Source organism: Phragmites australis, chromosome 6 (genome assembly GCF_958298935.1).
Source record: "Phragmites australis chromosome 6, lpPhrAust1.1, whole genome shotgun sequence".
NCBI lineage: Eukaryota > Viridiplantae > Streptophyta > Magnoliopsida > Poales > Poaceae > Phragmites > Phragmites australis.
This window is the reverse complement of record NC_084926.1, coordinates 40,871,765-40,882,832: the sequence shown is the minus strand read 5'-3', so window position 1 is coordinate 40,882,832 and position 11,068 is coordinate 40,871,765. Positions and strand designations below refer to the sequence as shown.

Sequence of the window (11,068 nt, the reverse complement as noted above, 5' to 3'; positions counted from 1 at the left end):
CTTTGGGCTATCCAAACCATCCACTTACAGGGCTCCCTCACCAGCGAGCAAGCAACAAGCAGCTACGGCACCAAATCCGGTCACTACACGACCTTCAGGCTCAGGTAAAAATTCTGTTTTGCAGGGACCTTCCAAGAGTGCTTCCTCTGTTGCATCAACGGGACGCACCTCTGGCATTCAGTGCCATCGCTGCCATGGATTCGGTCATATGCAGAAGGATTGCCCAAGTCAGCGGGCATACATTGCAACGGAAGATGGGTACATCAGCGCCTCTGACATTGAGGAAGAAGAAGAAGAAGAACCAGTTGTTGAGGAGAGCAACGAAATCTTGGGCAGTGATGACACAGCGACCTATAGGAGCATCATTGTGCAGCGGGCGCTCAGCACAAAGGTACAACAACCAGAGAAGCTGCAACGCCATAACTTGTTCCAGATTTTCTTCGTCATCCAAAATCGGCGAGCACGTGTCATCATCGATGGAGGTAGTTGTAATAATTTGGTGAGTTCAGATTTGGTCAAGAAGCTTGGCTTGACCACACGCCAACACCCTCATCCATATAACCTTCAGTGGTTTAATGATGCTGGAAAAGCTAAGGTAACACAAACTTGCAGAGTTTCTTTTTCCATTGGTTCCTATGCTGATTATGTTGACTGTGATGTGGTACCTATGAAAGCTTGCTCACTTTTATTAGGTCGACCTTGGGAATTTGATAATGATGCTATACACCATGGTAGAAGTAATACATATACTTTTATGCATAAAGGAAAGAAAATTACTTTGGTTCCTATGACCCCTGCTGAAATTGTACAAGCTGATAAAGAACGAGCTGCTAATTTGCGTGATACTAAATCTGAAAATCAGCAAGTTGCTAATTCTCTTTACCCACCTAAAAAGGATAAGTCTGCACCTAGTTCTAAGGTAGAGGGCATAAAATTGAAGGGTGGTGTTATGCTTGCACTAAAAAGTGACCTTGCTGAAATTTCTAATAATGATATTTGCTACACCTTGGTTTGCAAACGAGTTTTGTATTCGCTTGATGATGTTATTAGTTCGATACCTCCTGCTGCCACTAACCTTTTGCAGGAGTATGAGGATGTTTTCCCAGCTGAGATACCCCCGGGACTGCCACCTATGAGAGGGATAGAGCATCAAATCGATTTGATCCCGGGAGCAACATTGCCAAATCGTGCTGCGTATCGAACCAATCCCGAGGAGACTAAGGAAATTCAGCGGCAAGTCCAAGAGCTTTTGGACCGCGGGTATGTACGTGAGAGCCTTAGTCCTTGTGCTGTTCCTGTGATTTTGGTTCCTAAGAAAGATAGTACTTGGCGTATGTGTGTTGATTGTAGAGCCATCAATAACATTACTATTCGATATCGCCATCCTATTCCTAGACTTGATGATATGCTTGATGAGTTGTGTGGCTCTGTAATTTTTACAAAGATCGACTTGCGTAGTGGTTACCACCAAATTAGAATGAAACTTGGAGATGAGTGGAAAACAGCTTTCAAAATTAAATTCGGATTATATGAGTGGTTAGTAATGCCTTTTGGTTTAACTAATGCACCTAGCACTTTCATGCGTTTGATGAATGAGGTTTTAAGAGTTTTTATTGGACGATTTATGGTGGTTTACTTTGATGACATATTGATTTATAGCAAGTCTTTGGATGAACATATGGATCACTTACGTGCTGTTTTTAATGCTTTACGTGATGCACGTTTATTTGGTAACCTTGAGAAGTGCATCTTTTGCACGGATCGAGTCTCTTTTCTTGGCTATGTTATTACTCCACAGGGAATTGAGGTGGATGAGATGAAAATTGAAGCCATAAAGAGTTGGCCGGTGCCCCAAACCATCAAACAGGTGAGAAGTTTTCTTGGACTTGCAGGTTTTTATCGTCGTTTCGTGAAAGATTTCAGCGCCATTGCTGCCCCCTTACACGAGTTGACAAAGAAAGGTGTGGTGTTCCATTGGGGTAAGGCACAAGAGGAGTCCTTTGACACTTTGAAGGACAAGCTTACGCACGCGCCATTGCTGCAACTTCCAAATTTTGGTAAGACCTTTGAGCTAGAATGTGATGCTAGTGGAGTTGGCATTGGAGATGTTTTGATGCAAGAAGGTAAGCCCGTTGCATACTTTAGCGAAAAATTGCATGGCCCTGTTCTTAATTACTCTACGTATGATAAGAAATTGTATGCACTTGTACGTTCTTTAGAGACGTGGCGTCATTATTTGTGGCCTAAAGAATTTGTTATACATTCAGATCATGAATCGCTTAAATATCTTCGTTCTCAAAATAATCTGAATCGTAGACATGCTAAGTGGGTTGAATTTATTGAATCTTTTCCTTATGTTATCAAACACAAGAAAGGGAAGAATAATATAATTACTGATGCTTTATCTAGACGATATGCTTTGTTGTCCCAACTTGATTATAGAATTTTTAGACTTGACTCAATAAAAGAACAATATGTGCTTGATCCTGATTTTAAAGATGTATTGCTGAACTGTAAAGAGAGACGTACATGGAACAAGTTTGTGATCAATGATGGATTTGTGTTTAGAGCTAACCGTCTATGCATTCCAGTTGGTTCCGTTCGTCTTTTGTTGTTGCAGGAAGCACATGGAGGAGGATTGATGGGACATTTTGGTGCTAAGAAGACGGAGGATATGTTGGCCACACATTTCTTTTGGCCAAAGATGAGGAGAGATGTTGAGCGGTTCGTGGCACGCTGTACCACATGTCAAAAGGCTAAGTCTCGCTTGAATCCACATGGTTTGTATATGCCTCTTCCTGTTCCTTCTATTCCTTGGGCAGATATTTCGATGGACTTTGTTTTGGGATTGCCTAGGACTAAGAGGGGGAGGGATAGCATTTTTGTTGTTGTGGATCGTTTTTCTAAGATGGCACATTTTATATCTTGTCATAAAAGTGATGATGCCGTTTATATTGCTGACCTCTTTTTCAAAGAGATTGTTCACTTGCATGGTATGCCTTCTACTATTGTTTCAGATCGCGACGCTAAATTTTTGAGTCACTTTTGGCGCACACTATGGAATAAGTTGGGTACAAAACTATTGTTTTCTACTACTTGCCACCCACAAACTGATGGCCAAACGGAGGTAGTGAACCGCACTTTGGGTACCATGTTGAGAGCTATTTTGAAGAAAAATTTGAAGATGTGGGAAGAATGTTTGCCCCACGTGGAGTTTGCTTATAATCGGGCAATACATTCTACCACCAAGGTAAGTCCTTTTCAGGTAGTGTATGGTTTTACCCCTCGCGCTCCTATTGATCTTTTGCCTTTACCTACCACTGAAAGAACACATAGTGATGCTAGTGCACGTGCTGATTTTATTCATAAGTTGCATGAAACAACTAAAATAAATATCGAAAAGATGAATGAAAAATATAGAATTGCTGGTAGTGAAGGTAGGAAAGAAGTCAAACTTGAACCGGGTGATTTAGTGTGGTTGCATTTAAGAAAAGACAGGTTTCCAGAGCTGCGTAAGTCTAAATTAATGCCAAGAGCTGCTGGTCCTTATAAGATAATTGAGAAAATAAATGATAATGCATATAAACTTGAGTTGCCACCCGAGTTCAGGGTTAGTCCTTCTTTTAACATTGCAGATTTGAAACCTTACTTGGGAGCCGATGATGAGCTTGAGTCGAGGACGACTCCAATTCAAGAGGGGGAGGATGATGAGGACATCACTCACTCGGATACATACAATGATCCTCCATTGAACTTTCAAGGTCCAATCACAAGAGCTCGCGCACGACAATTAAATTTAGAGGTGAGCTCGTTCCTAAGCAACTCTTTATATAATTTTGAGAATAGATTACTACCTAATGATTATGTGTTGCTTAGGAATCATGGAGAGGACAAGGAGACACATAGAGGAAGGCTTGGAGGCGTGGAGGAGCAGCTAGGACGTCCAACAACAGCAGGAGGTCCAGTCCAACTCGAGTCCGAATCAGCCTCGACCTCCAGGACCAGCGAGCAGTAAAACGGACGCCCAGGACGCATCCGGACTCCGTTTTCGATGATTCACATATGGTTGGAAAGATAATTTCATAAGGAAACCAATGGCGTTGGTTTGAGGTCCAAATTCCTTCTGAGTCAACGGGAAACGTCGAAACAAGTCAGCGTCCAGAATCTGTCCCGGTGCTGCGTCACCGTTTTTGGTCCGTTGGGCCGTGTATCGTCGTTGAGCCCATTAGGGGGGGGGGGCGTGACCAGGGGGTGTGACGACCCTAGACCCTTATTATCAGCCGCCGCCGCTCTCGTTAGGGCGGGTTTTGCTTAGATTATTCTATCAAGAACAGTTTCGCCGTTTCATCGGTTTGTGAGACCCCAACTCGTGAGATTAATCATTCATCTGCAATTTAGTTGAATTCTTCCTTGTTCTTGCTTGTGTTCTTCGATTCGCAGGCAAGGACTTTAGCCTTCTTGGCGAGGTCAACCGTGCAACGCCGGTTGATAACCAGAGGAGACGTGGTGCTGCGATTGCGGGGTTTCGGATCGTGTTGTTCGGAAGCCGGATCGACTTGTGTCTCGTTTCCACCAAATCGAGAGTTACCAGAACCTTTCGGAAGATCGGGAACCCTTGTTCATATTACACGGGCACACCAATTGGTCTGAGCTGCTCCATGTAATCAATGCAGAACTCGACTACCTATTCGGTTGTGTAACCTTGGACGATGCTACCCTCCGGACGAGATCGATTTCGTACATACTTCTTGAGAATTCCCATGTACCTCTCAAACAGGTATATCTGATATAGAAATACTGGGCCACATATCTCTATCTCTCTCACAAGGTGAACGATAACATGTACCATGATATCGAAAAATAACGGAGGAAAGTACATCTCAAGATGACACAGTGCTTCACCACATCGGCATGTAAAACATCAAGTACTTCGGGATCGATGATCTTCTGAGAAATTGTGTTGAAGGAGTAACATAGCTTGGTGATTGTGTCTCGGAGATAGATCGGTTGGATATTTCAGATTGCAATAGGAAGCATCTGTATCATCAACATGTGGCAATTATGGGACTTCATGACAACTAATTTCAAATCCTGCATCGAAACAAGTTTTGAGATGTTGACGGAGTAACCAGACGTAACTTTCACACCATGCAAGCACCGGCACAGTGCAGTTCTCTCGACCTTTTTTAGATTATAGCTGGCTGGAGAAAGCCTCGTTCTATCTTTTTCAGAGGGCTCAGGTACCAACTCGGGCCTAATCTTCAAATCAACCAAATCAACTCTTGCGTTGAGTCCATCCTTCGTCTTGTCTGGAATATTAAGTAAAAGACCAACCAAGCTTTCACACATGCTCTTCTCTGCATGCATGATGTTGATGCAGAGCAAACTTCAAGGTGCTTCCAATACGGTAGCTCCCACAATATCGATTTCTTCTTCCACATGCCACCGATATTACCCTTAGATTTTTACTCCCCTTTCGAAACACAACATCGATGTCTTTAACCGTATTGTGCACCTCTTGACCACTGTAGTGTCTTGGATATAAATCTCTCTCCCTCGTTCCGTCGAATTGTTCCTTCATGTTGTAGTATGGGTGATACATGTTAAGGAACCTATAGTGACGCATGAACAACGTTTTATACGAGTGGGGTAGCCACATACTCGCGGTTCCATCTAAGCAATGAGGGCACATCATGTCTACTTGTTTACTCTGGCCCAAAATATTATGTAGTGCAGGCAAATAATTGATTGTGCAGTACAACATGGCACATAGCGTGAAATTCTCTCTTTTGTATGCATCCCATACTTGCACCCCTTCGTTCCACAATGTTTTTAGATCTTTCACCAATGGTCTTAGGTATATATCAACATCGTTCCCAGGTTGTTTCAAGCCTTGGATAAGCAGCAACATCATCAAGTACTCCCGCTTCATACACAACCAAGGAGGTAGGTTGTAAATACTGAGAACAATTGACCAAGTGTTGTGCCTGTTGCTCATGTTCCCAAAAGGATTCATCCCGTCTGTGCTCAAAGAAAATCTTATACTCCTCAGTTCTGCACCAAAGTCATCAAAGATCGTGTTGATGTTTCTCCACTGGGGAGAATCGGCAGGGTGTCTTAGCTTTCCATCTTGCTTGTGGCCCTCTGAGTGCCAACACAACAATTTGGTCTCTTTTCGATTCACAAACAAATGCTTAAGATGTGGAATTACAAGCAGATACCACACCGCCTTAGCAGGAATTCCTTTCTTCACCTCGTTGTCGTCTGATTGACTCTTACGCTTGTATATAAATGCTTTGCACACTGGACATGAATGCAAGTTTGATAGATCTTTATTGTTGAGGATACAATCGTTCGAACATGCATGTATTCTTTCTACATCCATCCCCAATGGACAAAGAACCTACTCTGCTTCCTATATGCTTTTGGGAGGCTCGTTTCCATTTGGAAGCATGTCTGATAAGAGTTCCAATAGCGCCGTGAGACTCTTATTCGACCAACCATCGCTTACTTTCAATTTAAACAGTTCAAGCACAGTGACAACTTTGTGTATTCCGGTTTGTATCTGGGGAACAACGGCTTCTACGAGTCCTCAATCAAGCACATGAATTTGTTAAAGTCTCTCTGAGTACTCAAGCTCACGTTTGTATCGCACAACATCTGATCCAACTTATCATCGTCGCCTGCAGCACCACAGTCATCATCATCTGCACTAAATTTCTCACCATCTTCTCTTCTTACATCGACTTCGAGTTCTTTGATGATACCAATGTCTTCATGTAACACATTCTGCTCTTCACCATGTTTGGTCCAACACGTGTAGTCCGGTTTGAAGCCCTTAATAATCAAGTGCGCTTGGATATGTAGGGCTACATTCTGTCTAAGAAAGGATCTTTTGTTTCTACAATCACAACAAAGACAACATATAAATTCAACATCCTTCTCCAATCGATCCTCCTCAGCGGCTACTAGGAAAGCCATCACACCATCAAGATACCCTTGGTTCGTATGACAACCGTACATCCAGCCACGATACATCTACAATGTATGAAGTAAATTAATGTAAAATCAACATAATAAAAGAGAGCAACCAAGCTTTTGTCAAAAAAAAAAGCTACCATGCATACATGCATGAATGAACCATACAAATGACAATTAATTAAAAAATAATTAATGATTACCATTATATTATATACATGAATATCTAAAAATAAAGGCAAACATTAATTCAAAACTTGTCGTTAAATACTATAGTTATTGATAATGTTATGTTTATATACCAAAAATCCAAAATTTATCTACAACACTAGATTAAAGTTAGCCATTTATAGTAACACACAATTAAACCTTTATCTATACTTTAAGCTTCATATATACCAAGAACAACTAATATATTCTAGATCATCATGAAAAAAAAAATTTTAAGTCTAGATGTAGATATAGTTGATCTCTCAAGATTAAATTAGAACATAAATCTACATCATCTAATGAATAGAACAAAACTATGTTATTATAGAAACAATATAGATCTAGCTAGCTCTTCAAATCAAAATCTAGACCATTTAAACCAAAATAGAACATAATACTTACCTTGGAGTTACAAATGCCAATGAATCTTCAAGTTTTTTTTTGTCAAAATTGCCCTCTCCCTCCAAAAGCTCCGCACTATTCAGTCGTCACTGTTCTGCTTCGATTTAGAGATAGGGGATGATGTATTGTTCTAATAGTACAGACGGCTTCATGTTTGGAGCCGTCTGTACTAAAGTGTCTCATCTCTTTCAGGCTATTTTCTCAGACGACTCGTGTTTGAAGCTATATGTATTAATTTTACGGATGGTTCATGTTTCGAACCATATGTGATATTAGTTTTATTACATACGGCTCCAAATATAAGCCGTCTGTATTAATATTACGGATGGCTTGTATTTGAAGCCGTTTGTGATATTGATTTTATTATAGATGACTTTAAATACGAGCCGTCTGTAATACTAATACAGACAGTTCCTAATAGGAATCGTTTGTAATAAAAGTGTTCCACCATCTCTGGAGGGATCTTGTTATTATCACAGACGATTCTTATTTAGAGTCGTTTATAATAATCTATGCATAGATAGCTCACAAACCTGTCTATATACAAACGTCATACTAAATTATTTCTGTAGCAGTGAAAATTGTACATCTCCTAGCTAGAAATGACACGACGGAAACCTGCCTCGCAAACTTGCAGTGTTTGGACTTTGGGTGAGGGGACGAGCGAATATATGCATGTAGTAGGCATGCATGAGTGCATGACCAGCAAGAAGAAAAGAGAGTGGCAATGCAAAAAGGAGAGAGAATTTCATGGGAAACTTTTCGGCACACCGGTTTTGAAGCACATGGATGCATGCGGGCGCTGGCTCGATCAAGGGAAGCGATGCGAAGGATGCTCGTTTGCAGCTGGCGGTCTTACTGGGAGTAGTACTATGCTCCTAGTTGCTTTTTACAAGACGTATTAGAATTTAAGAAAATATTTTTAAGTATATTTTGATCATTAATTTATCTTATAGTATATTATCAACGCTTACGAAATAAATATCTTATTAAAAAGTATGTGAAATAAGAACCTATTAATACTTTTGTTTCACTAAACTTGCACATAATTTGAATAATTGTTAGTTAAAATTTATGAAAAATAAGGACTTCAAATGTAAGAAACCAAATGACCATAACAGGTACTCCTTGGTGCGCATTATGTTTGGCCCAGACCAGATGCTGAGATTCCGTTCCCTTGCACTACTATATTGTTGGTACAGGCGCGTATTGAGAAAGCGATTCTGTATAACTTGGTGCGCTTAGCTAAGCTTGCTTTGGCACTAGTTTCAAATACTAGTGCCTAGTGCATGCGCATCATATATATCTGTATACTTTCTTTGGGTTAGGAATTTCGGATGAGAACGGACGGATGCGTTAGTGCTTCCTGACCCGGAACTCGTTAGGCACAGAGAGAGAGAGAGAGAGAGAGAGAGAGAGAGATGGACAGAAGCTTGCTTCTCTTTAAAAAGCAAAGGAAAAGAAAGATGAGAGAGAGCGACTAATAAGTGTGTGATCTGTGATGATCTATCACTGATTGCTTAATAAAACGATGATGAGCCCGCACTTAGTTGTCACAGGCCAAACTATTAAGTGATATAGAGAGGATTGTCTCATACACATATATTTTAAAATTTAGTTCGAGTTTAAACGAAATCCTAAGGTTAGGATCCTACGTACCCGCTTATCCAAACAGACCGCAATTGTTCGTCCGACCTCGAAAACTTCCTTATGTAAGATCAGAAACAGGAAAGATGATGCAACCAAATTCGGACGCGCGGACGTCAGAGAAGCTATACCAAGGAAGAAAGAAAAAAGAAGTCGGAACAAAATTGCTTCTCCCGCTTAATTTCGCACGCGCAGCACGCCGGCAGGGCAGTCTACATGGCCGTGGCGGTGGCGGCTCCGTCCTTGCCCCCGCCGACGTACTGCGGCATCTGCGCCTTGGCTGCTCCGGCGAAGCTGGTGAGTGGCACAGCGCTGGCGAGGAACGATGGCGCGTGGTCGCCGGCCATCACGACGACCACCTTGGGCATCGCCGCGTCCTCCCTACCCAGCGGCGTCAGCACGCGCACGGACATGACCTCCTCTCCCGCGCCGCGGCTGCGGGGGCCCTCCTCCTCCTTGCGGCGGGAGCAGATGAGCACGGCCAGCGCCACGGCGATGAGCGCCATCACCACCGCGAACCCGATGAACAGGTACGGCGTCGGCGTCGACCAGAACGGCGGCGGCTGCCCGTGCCCGTAGCCGAATGCCGGCTGCTGCTGCTGCTGCTGCACCGACGACGACACCCCGCCGTCGTCCTCCATCGTCATGTCCATCCCAGTAGGCCTCATTTGCGCTTTGCCTGTGGATATATGTTTGTGTGCTGATCAACAAAGGTTGGTGGTGTCCGTGTGTGCAGGGTGGTGGGTTTTTATAGGAGGGAGGGAAATGCATGGAGGTGGGCCCACCGCGGCCAAACTGTGTGCCCCCAGGTTTCTGTCCACCATGCAAGTGGTTTTTTTGGTAGGGCAGGTGCTCTGATTTATTCGCAACTAGAACCTAGCTAAGAGTTGGTGTGAGATTCTTTCGGTTTGTGGGAGCTATACATATATAGGTATGGTATACATGGAAAGGATGTTTTGGGCGACGATGTTCGAACGGTTTGTAAGTTTATCGATGGAGTTTGATAGCAGTTGGTGGTTCTACGATTTTGTAAGACTATTTTGGTCATAATTAAAGGGTTTTTTTATTGGTGCCTGCAGCATAGGAAGCGTGGCTTAAAGATGTGATGACAGAGGCTGCCTGCTACGATAAAAGAGTGAGGTTGATATTGATGATGCATATAGGTATGTAGGAGAATTAATTGGCGTCAAGTTGCGCCTTACTCTGCTTGACAATATATAAAAACATAATCTACTAAATATATTGGACTCCATGTCTCTAGATTATAATGGATGGTATAGATCTAGAGATGAAAATGGCCTAGGGGCACAATTAGCATTCATTCTTAATATATTACTTGCACTTTTTTAAAAGGGACCCCTTTTAAAATTACAAGGTATTTTTGGGCATGGTCAATTGTTAAGGGTTTTTTCCTTCATTTTTTATTTGCTTACATGTGTAACCAAGTTCTTTTAGCCACATGACTCAAGTGCCACACTCTTGTCTTTTGATATAACTTCTTATATCCAAAATCTTCACAGATATAGTTTCAAGGGTGGATCCAAGGGGGAGGGGTGGGGCTCTAGCCCCTCCCCCTATTGCTTCGTAGCCTATGAAAGCCCTCCACCACTACAGAAAATATCTTCACCGTCGGCTCTAGAGTGATCTTTACTGTTGATTTTACATCCGATAGTGATTGATCGATAGTGAAAGAAATGCCCTAATTACTATCGGTTGTACAATCGGTAGTGAAAGTGGTTCTAAGAGCCAAAAAAGGAAACAAGTCAATGCACTCCACCGCCATTGCCATGCCACCTCGGCCTTACTCTGCCTTGCACAAGAAAATATGGCG

The 11,068-nt window shown here is 42.4% G+C and overlaps 1 protein-coding gene across 1 annotated transcript; it reads right to left on the bottom strand.

Annotated features, from left to right (window-relative positions):
* Positions 1 to 9,009: 9,009 nt before the first annotated feature.
* Positions 9,010 to 10,047, bottom strand: LOC133920672 (protein GLUTAMINE DUMPER 6-like). Its single transcript, XM_062365268.1, has one exon. The coding sequence runs from the start codon at positions 9,903 to 9,905 to the stop codon at positions 9,450 to 9,452; it is 456 nt and encodes a 151-aa protein (XP_062221252.1). The 5' UTR covers positions 9,906 to 10,047; the 3' UTR covers positions 9,010 to 9,449.
* Between the last annotated feature and the right edge of the window lie 1,021 nt (positions 10,048 to 11,068).

Excerpts from the sequence above, each read along its gene's own strand:
- LOC133920672 (XM_062365268.1), bottom strand. The coding sequence starts at position 9,905 with ATGAGGCCTACTGGGATGGACATGACGATGGAGGACGACGGCGGGGTG.